This window comes from Schistocerca piceifrons, chromosome X (genome assembly GCF_021461385.2).
Source record: "Schistocerca piceifrons isolate TAMUIC-IGC-003096 chromosome X, iqSchPice1.1, whole genome shotgun sequence".
NCBI lineage: Eukaryota > Metazoa > Arthropoda > Insecta > Orthoptera > Acrididae > Schistocerca > Schistocerca piceifrons.
Window position 1 is genome coordinate 255,230,940 of NC_060149.1, and position 13,976 is coordinate 255,244,915.

At 39.7% G+C, this 13,976-nt stretch overlaps 1 protein-coding gene across 1 annotated transcript in view; it reads right to left on the reverse strand.

Annotated features, from left to right (window-relative positions):
* LOC124722862 (tetratricopeptide repeat protein 7B-like) overlaps positions 1-9,311 on the reverse strand; it is a 223,549-nt gene extending 214,238 nt beyond the window's left edge. The window contains exon 1 of the mRNA XM_047247992.1: positions 9,099-9,311. Coding sequence (XP_047103948.1) covers positions 9,099-9,222 — 124 coding nt within the window. The 5' untranslated portion in view covers positions 9,223-9,311. The remainder of the gene's footprint in view (positions 1-9,098) is intronic.
* Positions 9,312-13,976: the final 4,665 nt, after the last annotated feature.

Consider the following 13,976-nt stretch of genomic DNA (forward strand, 5'->3'; position numbering starts at 1 on the left):
CTCACCTTCTCCCTTCTGCCCACACTACTACTTCCCCATCCAGATTGCACACTATCTTCTCCCATCACTCTCCCCCCCCCCCCCCCCCCTCAGTGTCTCCCTCTTCACCACTATCTTCCCCCCCCCCCTCCTCCTTTGCCTCTCTTCTATCCCTTATATTCTGTACCCTCTGAACTCCTTTCATCTTGCTACACAGCTGCTGGCGTCATTTAGTTAAATACCTGCCTCACACTACCCTCCTACCCCCTCCTTGCTGTGTGCATCCTTCCCTACACCCTCCCTGCCCCCTTCATTTACCCAGCCAATAGCTTTCTATAATCGATATTCAATAATCAGTCTTGTGGCAACTGGAAGAGTAAGTGAGAGAGAGAGAGAGAGAGAGAGAGAGAGAGAGAGAGAGAGAGAGAGAGAATCTACTTTTACTAGAAAAACACCACGATCTCAAAAGCTGTTTTCTATTATGTGTTTCTGTGCACCTTGCACCAGTCCTCTATAGAAGAATGGTTGCCATTCCCTTATTTTATAAATAAGTCTTCTAGTATAATAGTTGGCTTTCAGAGGTTCACATTATCAACAGTGTAATGATATCATCTGATATCATACTGAGAGTGGAAAAGTTGATGTCTTGATTTTGGAGCCCAGAATAGTCAGTGTTCCACAACTTCCACTAATAACATACCCAGACTTACATTGGGGGGTAAAATTTTGATAATTACATGTGTGGTTGTGGACTTTTCCACATTTAGGCAGGAGAGTTCAAATAGTTTCCTCAAATGATCCAGTAACTTCTTCTGCCTTTCATATTAAATTAAAGAGAACTGACGAGAATATTCACAGTTCTACCAATGAGGTATCAAAAATAGGTGAATCTTGCTGTAATCAGTTACATCACCGAATACTGAAAATGCTGACATCAGCTTCCTTCGGGAACAAAATTGAGATTTATTTCCAGTGGAAGTGAAATTCCAATCGTTCCTCTCCTTCTCTGTTGCAATGGGACATTAGATCCTTGTTAGAATTTGCAATAATTCCCATGAAATATTAAACTGCTATTCGAATTATGTCTCCTGCAGGAAATGGACACCATATATCTCTCCATGAACTCATTTTGATCTTCTCCATATAACACAAGGTTTTGTGAAATTCGTTACAGAGTCAACCAACAATTTAATCAACTGCCCCAGCTCCCAGAAAAGTTTCAAGGCTTTGAGAAAGTACTCTTGACACCCTTCTAGCGCAAATGTTACAAGCAATTTTTTTTTCCCAAAGGCCCATTACAAATGTGCATAACTACATGAATATAATGCAGATTTCAACTGAATTGTTCGTCTGACACAACATAGCAACCAACATTTTTGTCAGAAGTGGGTTAGAGCTGTAATTGTGTTGTATGCTAAATCTACTGGTTAAATTGTTTCTGTCTCACCCCCCCCCCCCTTTCTTTACCACTGTCAAACTACAATGTTCTATGTTGCAGTGGCGAATGTTTTAAGTTAAGAGATCATGGATGAAACACCAAATATTGTGGTAACAAGTAGAGTTCAAAAGTGCTTGAATAAAGGAAGAACGTCATTATTTGGGAGTGAAAGAACAATAAATGCAAGGCACTTGGTGATAATGGATGCCCTTGCATTTAGAGGAAAATTGGTTCTCTTCTTGCAAAATTGCCATCTGATTTTGTGAGTTGAATAACATTTTAACTGCCACACGTAATGAAAAAAGTTTCATGTAATATGTATAGCCACAAAATTGTATCTTTTAAATACTTTCAGAATTCTAATATAGTAGTATAAAACTTAAATGTAACTTTCCTAATATTACTTTTATCAATATTTCACTGCCGTAGACAAGAAATTCCTCATAACAGGGCACAGTTTCCAACTATATGGTGACTTTGGCCTCCAAAGAGGAACAAAAGATCATTTCATGTCTATTACCCAGATGATTGGATTGCTGTCAGTGCCAGTGCCAAGAACAATGGGTACCCTGCCTGCAAGGTGGAATGAAGAGGATTTCAGGCATCTCAGTGCACCAGACCAAGGACTACATAGGAGCTCATCCAACATAACTGAGCATTGCAACACAGTCGCTTCTTTCAATTGACATACGAACGTCAAAATGGCAGAAATTGAGATAACTGATCATAGAATAGAAAAGCAATTACAATCACTTAGTAGTGGAAAGGTGTCAGCACCAGATGAGATACCTATAAGATTTTACAAAGATTATGTGAAAGAACCTGCTCCCCTTCTAATTTATCATACATCACTTGAGCAACAAAGGGCACTCAGTGATCGGACAAAATCAGATCATTTCCATTTTTAAGAAGGGCTGCATGACATATGCACACAATTATAGACCTATATCATTGATCAATATGTTACAGAATTATGGAACATGTTTTATGTTCAAGAATTATGACATTCTTGGAGAAGGAAAATCACCTCCATAAAAAACAACATGGAGTCCACAAACAGAGATCCTGCAAAACTGAACCCACTCTGGTCCTCCATGACATCCACAGTGACATAGACAATGGCACTCAGGTTGATGCCGTGTTCCTTGACTTCAGGAACACATACAACACCATCCTGCACTACCATTTAATGATAAAAATACAAGTTATCAAGCATTGTAGCATTTTTGCAACTGGATTCAAGACGATTTGCAGAATGACCTCCAGATAACTGATGAATGGTGCAGGCTCTGGCAGTTGATCCTGAACATAAATAAATATAACATGTTGTGCATATTAGGAAACTAAATACACTACTGTATAGCTACACTATTGATGACAAACAGCATCTGCTGCAAAATATCTAGTTGTAACTATCTGGAGTGACCTCAAGTGGAATGACCATATAAACAGTTGGAAAAGCAGATGCCAGACTCAGATTCATAGGAAGAATCTTATGGAAATGTAGCTCGTCCATGAAGTGAAGGGCTTTAAGGTGCTTACTTGCCCCCATTCTTGAGTACTGTTCATCTATTTGGGATCCCTACCAGATAGGACTGAAAGAAGAATAGAGAAGATCCAATGAAGAGTGACATGTTTCATCACGGGATCGTTTAGTCGGCACGAGAATGTTACGGGGATGCTTAACAAACACCACTGGCAGACATTACAAGGGAAGCATTGTGCATCACAGAGAGATTTATTATGGAAATTTGGTGAGAACACTTTCCAGGAAGAGTCTGACAACATATTACTTCCCTCTATATGTGTGGAGAAACTTCAAGAAATTAGAGCCAATACAGAGGCTTACTGACAGTCATTCTTCCCATGTTCTATTTGTGAGTGGAATAGGGTTGGAGGGCTCAGTGGTTCAAAAAGTACCCTCCGCCACACACAATTAGGTGGATTGCGGAGTATGATGTATATGTAGATAGATGTCTGGCAACAAATTTCATCTGATGACACTACTACTCTAATAAAAATAATAATTATAACATCCTGCAACTGTGTGTTTGTCAAAGCATACAGAGAGACTGACAGGTACTGGAGAAAAAGAAATTTGCCACCAGCTAACATTTCAGTTTTCCCTCTCTTGTGTGATAAACTTTTGCCAATGGAAAGTGTCCAGAAGAAAGACTTGCTTCATGTGTGTTAGTACATACCTACTGAAAAACAGGATTTCTATTAGCAGCTACCTAGTTAATAGTGAAATTTAATATTGCTCAGTGAAAATGCACTGACTGAGTTCTGCAAATGTAATGCAAGCATGTATGTGATGCAGATAATTGGAATGGAAATAATGCGAAATTATTTCAGTGTCTTCTGCTGCTGATGTATGTGCATTGCCATATACATTATGGCTTTTGACTTGTTTTGTTATATTTCCTCAAAATAAGCTTTCCATTTCTGTAGTGAGGAAGGGGAAAAAAAAGTTAGTGTTTCAGCAGTACAACATCGTAACTGCGTATATACAATATTGTTCATCCAAGGAAAGTGAATTTGCACTATTTTTTCAAACATAAAAATGCAGTTGTGTAATGACAGCCACAAAGATAAGCAGAATGGTGTTTTACCTCATATAGACTGCCTGATTCAAGAAAGACCAAATAGGTAAGTATAAAATAGCTTTTATTGTTCTCACGCAAAATTTGATTTTTGTTTCCTAGAACATTGTTTGTGTGTCCAATTTAATTGGTTATAGAATTACGGAGCACTTTTTTTACATGAAATAGAGGCAGTCCATTCATGAAAACCAGAATACCAGTACCCAGATTAGAGTGCAATTCCTTCACTTTTTGAAGGCATCTGATATATTTCTGTACTTCCACATTGTGAACAGAATATGGGCTTATGAAATATCATATTTATTTTGTGATCAGACTGAAAACTTTGTTGCCGACAGAACTGGATCATAATGGGAAAAGTGATTTGTGAAATTAGATATGAGACTACTCCCATGGAGTGCTACAGAAACATCACTGCTCACAATATGCAAGGTGAAGCCAAATTCTACACACAAAATACTGGGAGTTGTTTACTGACAGTTTTCAAGTTTTCTTGGCATAAAGGACCAACAATCTCCAGCAGCTCATAACAGAATTACTGCATTTCATTTGATTTTTTACCCTCGTTTATCCCTGCACCTGTATTGTGTTGGAAAGATCTGCACAACACCCAAGACTGAGTGTCTTATTTGAAAACAAACTTGTTCCATGCACTGACCGTATTTGCTCTTGACAATAGTAATGCTCACTTTACTTTTTACCCAAAATCTTTCCTTCAGTGCTGCCTGGTTCTGTCTCAGGTTTGATTTACTGGCAGCAATAGTGGTATGTTAACAATGACAGACAGCATTATGGATAAGTTTACTTATTAAGAGTTGACCAATGTGTACCCTGTGCAAGAGTTCATTGAATCCAATGGCACTATGCTGAGCTGTTTGCACAATAACAGCAACCATATCACAGTACTTTTGCATCTGTCCAAAGATTGTTGATGAACTCTGTGTTTTGTATTGTGTGTTTTGGTGATTGGGAAATACGGAAGCGTCCGATCCCGCCCGTCTGCTTTGACCCATGACGTCACAAATATGGCGGAAACAAAAACAAACACACACACTTTCCACAAGAAGCCTAATGACACTAACGGGACAAGCGTGGGAAATGGGGTGTTTTGGGTGGGGGGGGGGGTCAAACTAAATATAAACAAATTTAGACGCCTTGCGTAGCTACAATGTGTAAGTGAAGACAGCCACGCATGAATACCCACTCACCTCCCCAGGGGTTGTAACCCCAGCAACCCATAGAAGATAAAGATGCTTCAGTAGCTGATTAGTGTTTTTTGTCTTTTTAAAAAAAAATCTCACGGGATAGAACGAACAGATCAGAAAGATAAATATAATAAACTAAAACAGAAATTGGTGGAAACAGATAATTAAAATAAGTAATAAGTGTTTTTAAATTTAAAAAATCTCACGAGATAGAACGAACAGATCAGAAAAGTAAATAAAATAAGATAAAACAGAACTGGAGACAGCCACACTCAAACCAAACTCCGCACCGCCATGACGTCACACACGACAACATCCTTACGTCACGGGTCAAAGCCGACGCGTGGGATCGGACGCTTCTGTCGACCCGATGATTGCATATTACAAACTTTTTCCCTGTGTCCGAGGTATTTTCACAGAAACAGAGGTGACTGGTATAACAAACTGAATAAATCGTAATTACATTATTACTACATAATTACACTCCAATCCACGAACGATGGAGGTTCGTGCATGTTGAGGCACAGGCGGGAATTGCATTATTGGCAATTCCAAACCACATTTGCGGTACACACATGCACGTGCTTTCTGATTGAAGGAAGCATATTCCTGAAAATTGTGTTTCTCAGTCGCTACTGCAGAATTTATCACTTACCACCACTATCAGTGACGACAACTCGCAACAAATGAAATAGAAATTCATTAAACAACTTGCTACGATCACATTTAATGCTTGCATTAGCCACGGCATTAACAGCAGAGCGCTCATAATGCTACTGAATGCTCATTGACTTTCGGAGAATGCGTGACGTACGTGCACAGAACAAGCCTAAACTCCAACTGCCATCGTTCACGATTCCAACTATAGTCACTGGACAACGGTGGTCCATATAGGGTTGTCTCAATGTCATAAATTTGTAGCTAAAAGCCAGTTCATGGTGCAGGGACTAGAACCTAACACCAAACATAGACAAATGCAACACTGTATACAGATATGGGAAGTGATCCGCTGTTTGATAAGATCGACACAGTCACTGGAAACATTCACATCTCTTAAATATATAGACCACATGAAACTTTTAAGAAAAGCAGATGCCAGGAAATTCACTGGAAGAATTCCAAGAAAATTTAATTCACTGTCAAAGGAGGTAGCTTAAAACACCTCCAGTCAACTGATATTGTTGAGAGCAATCTGCGATCCTTATTGATAACATTACCAAAGGAGACACAGATGGCCCAGTGTAAGTCGGTACATTCCATCACACGTTCACTCAGTAAATGCAAGTGCATCACTGAGAACTTCCCTGAACTCCAGTAGCAGATGCTACATGAAGGAATATGCATCACGGAGAAGTTTAATGTTACAATTTTGAGGAGTCTACATTCCAGGAATGGCCAAGCTATGTATTACTCTGCCCTACATATCTCACAAAATGATCAACAATAACATCAGATAAATTGATGTGCATACAAAGGCACAGCAACAGTCCCTTCTTCCAACACAAACATTTGCAAATAGATATATGAGAGAGTAATGCGGCATATTGAGTACACTTCCCCATCACAAGGTGGTTTGAGGAATAATAATACAGATGTAAAAGAATCTCAGCAGTTGGGCAGCACTGTATCCACTGTAGAGCCACATCCATGTCACCAACTGCAGAATGATACACTCTGACTTCAACAGAGTGCAATAAAGGCTTCCTTCTTCAACTGCCATACTGACGTTTCAATGTAATTATGCACTGCATTCATAGTGTAACATACCCATCTCTGCATGGTTCGCAGATATTCCAAAATCCGTAAATTTCCTGTACAGTATCCCATCCATATTTTTCAGCATTCACTTTCGTGTGTACCTTCTAGATATGGCTCCGATCAGTGCAGGTAGACAAAGGAAGATCTCTGCAAAAGTTATACACTGGAATCCCCCCCCCCCCTTCTGCTTTTTTCAATATGATGTGGACATACACATTATGTTTTGGTACCGGTCATCAATTTGTTTCCACAATCCAACCTTCTGCTTTCACATTTGTTGGCTTCACCAACTCTCCATCAAATTGTCACTTTTCAACCTAAGCTAGGCCTCGGGCTGTCCTACAGATCAGTTTGTCACAACTACCAAGACTTCGGTGGGGGATGGACGGTGGTCCAATAAATAACTTTAGCTGAAGAACTCAAGAGAGTGAAAATTATCAATCACTACCAGTGCACAATGACTAGTAAGTGAGGGAAATTGAGCATAATAAGGAATCAATTGTGGAGAATGATTAAGTAGCTGAAGTGGATTCCCTACCCAGTGTTTAAGGACAATTCACAAACTTACAAGAGTTGGCATGAAATTTTGTTACCACATGTCTCACAGGCCAAACTATGTATGTTAGATTTGAGTCCAAAAACTTAGTAGGACATATGCTGGGGATGATACGGTTCAGTCATGGCGACCTTCACAATTATACATGCAAACTCAAATGTCAGAGCTACCATCCTTAGGCACACGTTTTAACACATGGCAATGCTCTACATCACTAAATTTCAATGAATGGTCTAAGTGACATTTTGATGACATAATGGATAAAAGACTGGAGGTATCAGCAGGTTCAGTATATCCCTTGTATTTTGCTACCCATACACAATTTCTTTATCATCATCCTCCAAGAACTAACCACTTAAACTTATTTTGTTGGTTGTGTGTTATTTTCTGTTGGTATATCAACAATGATGAGATTGTTCCTAGGTTGGCTAGTCAGTTCGAGTGACAACATATGGTTTATTACGAAATATATGTGCATCTAATGAAAACTCTATGCCTAGTTGAGCTTAATTAAATTCTACCGTCCTTGTAAACCCAATTGCACATTTTTTTCTCTCTGGCTTTAGTGTTTGATGGCCAAACTTCCTGAGGTGTTGCTCATTTAGCCCCACAAAGAGGGCATGTAGAGAAAAATGCAGATGTAATAGTCAGAATTGCCAGTGTTAGAAGAAACAAAGATCAACAAACCAATCCAAGAAGCTCCTTTTATATTTTTCCACACTGTAACAGAACAGTAGGTTGTACATGTCATCTTGTTGTCCTTATTAACATGGGCCTAACAACACAAATTCCCAAATATAAATGGCTTACAGAATGGTGATAAATTCAGTTCTCCAAATTAAATTGCATGGTTCCACAGGAAAACTAATGTGAACCTTTATTTCCAGTATATCTTAATAAGAAAACAGTAAAAAAAAAAAAAAAAAAAATACTTGGCGATTCATTTAAACCTTTAAAACCATAATCGGAACTATTTTTTATGATGGTACATTCTCTTCATTAACATTTTCATCTGTGACAATTATTACACCAAGAACGCCGAATACAAACTATGTTGTTAAAACAGGACCTTAACAAATTTTATAACATGAACAAATCGTGAGTCAGTGCAAAGGGGAAGACTTTGATGCACATATGTCCCATGGTAAAATGCCAAACAAGTAAGATAGTGTCATTTAGTAAACTTCAAGGGGCAAATCAGGCAAAATGTGTGTGAAGGTTTGCAACACACATAGGGAATATTTGATAAATTACTGCAGTATGAAGCAATGGAATTTCTTTTGTCAACTGCAGGATGGAACTTACATTTCAACGCCTGTTTTACTGAGAGCACGTACACATTATAACATAACAGCTGGCACTAATCTGGGGGCGAGTTGCGGTTGTACATCATCCAGACAGACTCGCGTAAAACGTAAAATAATAGCGAACAGCTGCTATGCATAAAACTCTTACACTGTTTTTGTATATCCTCAATATTAAATAACACGTAATTTGCAATGCAACAGTCTCTCAACGATGTCAACAACACTAAAATACATCACATCAGAAACACACACCTGAGCTAGGTGACCTAGATTTTAAATGTTCGGCAAGTTCTATAAGCTTCTTCCAGTTTCCTTCTTCTCTTCCTTTCACAATATCTGCTTCGATTCGAACCCAGTTTCTGCTCTTTCCTGTCATTGCTCTCACTTACACACAACATCAGATGGTAACCACTACAAACATTACTACTACCCAACTCGCTTACACATATCGGCCGCCAACCACTACTCAAGTACAAAGATCATCATATGACATACTATCGACTCTTTCTAGCAGACGATGAAACGAATGATACGACTCAGATTCTATAGACTTTACTGTGACTAACAAACATGTTACATCATTGATTTAGTGTACGAGAGACTTTTCGGCTTAAAATTATTATAGATTATGCGTGAAATACAATATTTACTATCAATTAACAACAAAACCTGATTTTTTTCTGCTCAATTGATCAGATCATCATTTCTGTACAACAGAGTTTCATACTCTTTCATTCGAAATATAACTATCTGCGAACTGTTCAATATACTTCCTAAATATTCAGGGGGTACACTTTAATGTAATAGAAGCGTTCGCAGGAGCGACTCGGGTGGCTTAGTGATTAGCACACTAAATGACTAGAAGTAAAATAAAATAACAGTACCACAATAAATCATTTTCCAAGTGAACAAAATGTAACAAAATATATATTTGACAAAAAAATTGGGTATCAGAAATCAACCACAGCGAAATGAAAAGAAAAAGACTCTCGATAACTATATAGAAAACGTACGCAAGAAACTTGAAGGTATCTCCACCTGTAAAAATGTATATAAAAGTCTATTACGTTAGCAAAAAAATCCCATTCGTGAGGAGGACAGTTCAAATCCGAGTCCGGCCTGCCACTTTCTGGTGTTCCACCTCTAATAACCTCGTTGTCGACGGGATGTTAAACTCTAATCTTGCTTTGTTCCTTTCCCTCGATGGTAGGCTCCAGTTGTTTTTTAACTGATCAACGAGTAACACCTCCCCGCCTCCTGCTTTTAGTCTTCTCTTAGTTCTGTGCCGAGGTTTTAAACAGGTTTCAGTATAAATTCCATGTTTACACATTGAATGACAGTGTGATTTTGAGGGCGAATGTTAAGTGAAACGGGAAAGAGTGACAGACTGGAACTGAGTTTTTTTATGCACTTCGTATCAGACTCTGTTGAGTGCCCTAGATCCACGAACACACCCTTACACCAAAACGTAAAAATCTGGTAATTCATACTCCTTGATCATTTATGTTGTCCATGTTAGTCTAATGGACAGTGTCACCACCTCTAGATTGTGGGGCCCTAGGTTCAATTCTTCGGTTGGCAACGGGGTGTTTGTGCTGTTCTAATCGTTTTAACTGACACTCAATACAAAGACGCGCAAGTCGTCGAAGTGACATCAATGTACAAACATATCGCAGTTTCACCATCTCATAGACTCTCGTATGGAGGACGTAGTACTAAGTATCCCTGGAGTAGAGCAGCAAGCGAAAGAACTGAAAGCAAATAAGTCACCAGGTCCTGATGGGATCCCAGATCGGTTTTACAAAGAGAACTATGCAGCACTGGCACTAATTTAGCTTGAATTTATCACGAATCTCTCGTCCAGCGCAAAGTCTCAAGCGACTGGAAAAAAGTACAGATGACTCCTTGACTCCTGTATGTAAGAAGGGTAAAAGGATGAATCCGCATAATTACAGAACAATATCCTTAGCATCGCTTTGCTCCAGAATTCTCGAATATATTCTCAGAACATATACAATGAATTTCTTTGAGACCGAAACGCTCTTGTTCACGAATCAGCACAGTTTTAGAAAGCATCGCTTCTACGAAACTCAGATTGCCCTTTTTTCTCATGATATACTGTGAACTATAGATCAAGGGCAACAGATGGATTCATATTCCTAGATTCCCGTAAATTATTTGACACAGTGCCACACTGCCGACTATTAACGAAGGTACAAGCATAGGGAACATGTTCCCAGATATGCGAGTGACTCAAAGACTTCTTAAGCACCAGAACCTAGTATGTTATCCTCGATGGCGAGTGTTCATCAGAGACAAGGGTATTGTCAGGAGCGCCCCAGAGAAGTGTGATAGGACCTGTGTTATTGTCTATATACATTTTCTATTTACATATATGTACATATGTATGTAAATGTAGCTGTAGAAATAGACTGCCCAAAAAAGTTAAAGGGCCACATTTTTGAAACCTTGTCATTTTCTCCCATTGCAACGCAGAAGTTCGAAATTTGGCTCTAACATGCCTACAACTTTCCTCTGTGATGGTGTAAAAGTATGGCACCCTGGGATTGCGCCCTGAGATGTCGCCCTCGAGCTTGGCGGCGCTTTAAACAGCAAAGTTGTTGACTTTGCAACAAAAAAAGAAAAAGAAGGCCAGAGTTCATGCGAGGTATAAGTTGGGCCAATGATGTCACATTGGCAACAAATTTCATTATACTTCTGTCCAACGCTACTGTGGATGTGTCACACTGTAGGGAGATAGTCACGCCTCCCCTTACCTACATCTCTTGACACCTATGCGACTGGGGTCAGAACCGTGACGAACAGTGTTGAAGTCAAGCAGTTTCCTTATGGGTGGCCGCCGAAAATATTTCGGTTACATCTACATCTACATCTACATCCATACTCCGCAAGCCACCTGACGGTGTGTGGCGGAGGGTACTTTGAGTACCTCTATCGGTTCTCCCTTCTATTCCAGTCTCGTATTGTTCGTGGAAAGAAGGATTGTCGGTATGCCTCTGTGTGGGCTCTAATCTCTCTGATTTTATCCTCATGGTCTCTTTGCAAGATATACATAGGATGGAGCAATATACTGCTTGACTCCTCGGTGAAGGTATGTTCTCGAAACTTTGACAAAAGCCCGTACCGAGCTACTGAGCGTCTCTCCTGCAGAGTCTTCCACTGGAGTTTATCTATCATCTCCGTAACTCTTTCGCGATTACTAAATGATCCTGTAACGAAGCGCGCTGCTCTCCCTTGGATCTTCTCTATATCTTCTATCAACCCTATCTGGTACGGATCCCACAATGCTGAGCAGTATTCAAGCAGTGGGCGAACAAGCGTACTGTAACCTACTTTCTTTGTTTTCGGATTGCATTTCCTTAGGATTCTTCCAATGAATCTCAGTCTGGCATCTGCTTTACCGACGATCAACATTATATGATCATTCCATTTTAAATCACTCCTAATGCGTACTCCCAGATAATTTATGGTATTAACTGCTTCCAGTTGCTGACCTGCTATTTTGTAGCTAAATGATAAAGGATCTATCTTTCTGTGTATTCGCAGCACGTTACACTTGTCTACATTGAGATTCAATTGCCATTCCCTGCACCATGCATCAATTCGCTGCAGATCCTCCTGCATTTCAGTACAATTTTCCATTGTTACAACCTCTCGATACACCACAGCATCATCCGCAAAAAGCCTCAGTGAACTTCCGATGTCATCCACAAGGTCATTTATGTATATTGTGAATAGCAACGGTCCTATGACACTCCCCTGCGGCACACCTGAAATCACTCTTACTTTGGAAGACTTCTCTCCATTGAGAATGACATGCTGCGTCCTGTTATCTAGGAACTCCTCAATCCAATCACACAATTGGTCTGATAGTCCATTGCTCTTACTTTGTTCATTAAACGACTGTGGGGAACTGTATCGAATGCCTTGTGGAAGTCAAGAAACACGGCATCTACCTGGGAACCCGTGTCTATGGCCCTCTGAGTCTCGTGGACGAATAGCGCGAGCTGGGTTTCACATGACCGTCTTTTTCGAAACCCATGCTGATTTCTACAGAGTAGATTTCTTGTCTCCAGAAAAGTCATTATACTCGAACACAATACGTGTTCCAAAATTCTACAACTGATCGACATTAGAGATATAGGTCTATAGTTCTGCACATCTGCTCGACGTCCCTTCTTGAAAACGGGGATGACCTGTGCCCTTTTCCAATCCTTTGGAACGCTACGCTCTTCTAGAGACCTACGGTACACCGCTGCAAGAAGAGGGCCAAGTTCCTTTGCGTACTCTGTGTAAAATTGAACTGGTATCCCATCAGGTCCAGAGGCCTTTCCTATTTTGAGCGATTTTAATTGTTTCTCTATCCCTCTGTCGTCTATTTCGATATCTACCATTTTGTCATCTGTGTGACAATCTAGAGAAGGAACTACAGTGCAATCTTCCTCTGTGAAACAACTTTGGAAAAAGACATTTAGTATTTCGGCCTTTAGTCTGTCATCCTCTGTTTCAGTACCATTTTGGTCACAGAGTGTCTGGACATTTTGTTTTGACCCACCTACCACTTTGACATAAGACCAAAATTTCTTAGGATTTTCTGCCAAGTCAGTACATAGAACTTTACTTTCGAATTCATTGAACGCCTCTCGCATAGCCCTCCTCACACTACATTTCGCTTCGCGTAATTTTTGTTTGTCTGCAAGGCTTTGGCTATGTTTATGTTTGCTGTGAAGTTCCCTTTGCTTCCGCAGCAGTTTTCTAACTCGGTTGTTGTTCCACGGTGGCTCTTTTCCATCTCTTACGATCTTGCTTGGCACATACTCATCTAACGCATTATGTACGACGGTTTTGAACTTTGTCCACTGATCCTCAACACTATCTGTACTTGAGACAAAACTTTTGTGTTGAGCCAACAGGTACTCTGAAATCTGCTTTTTGTCACTTTTTCTAAACAGAAAAATCTTCCTACCCTTTTTAATATTCCTATTTATGGCTGAAATCATCGATGCCATAACCGCTTTATGATCGCTGATTCCCTGTTCTGCGTTAACTTTTTCAAATAGTTCGGGTCTGTTTGTCACCAGAAGGTCTTATATGTTATCGCCACGAGTT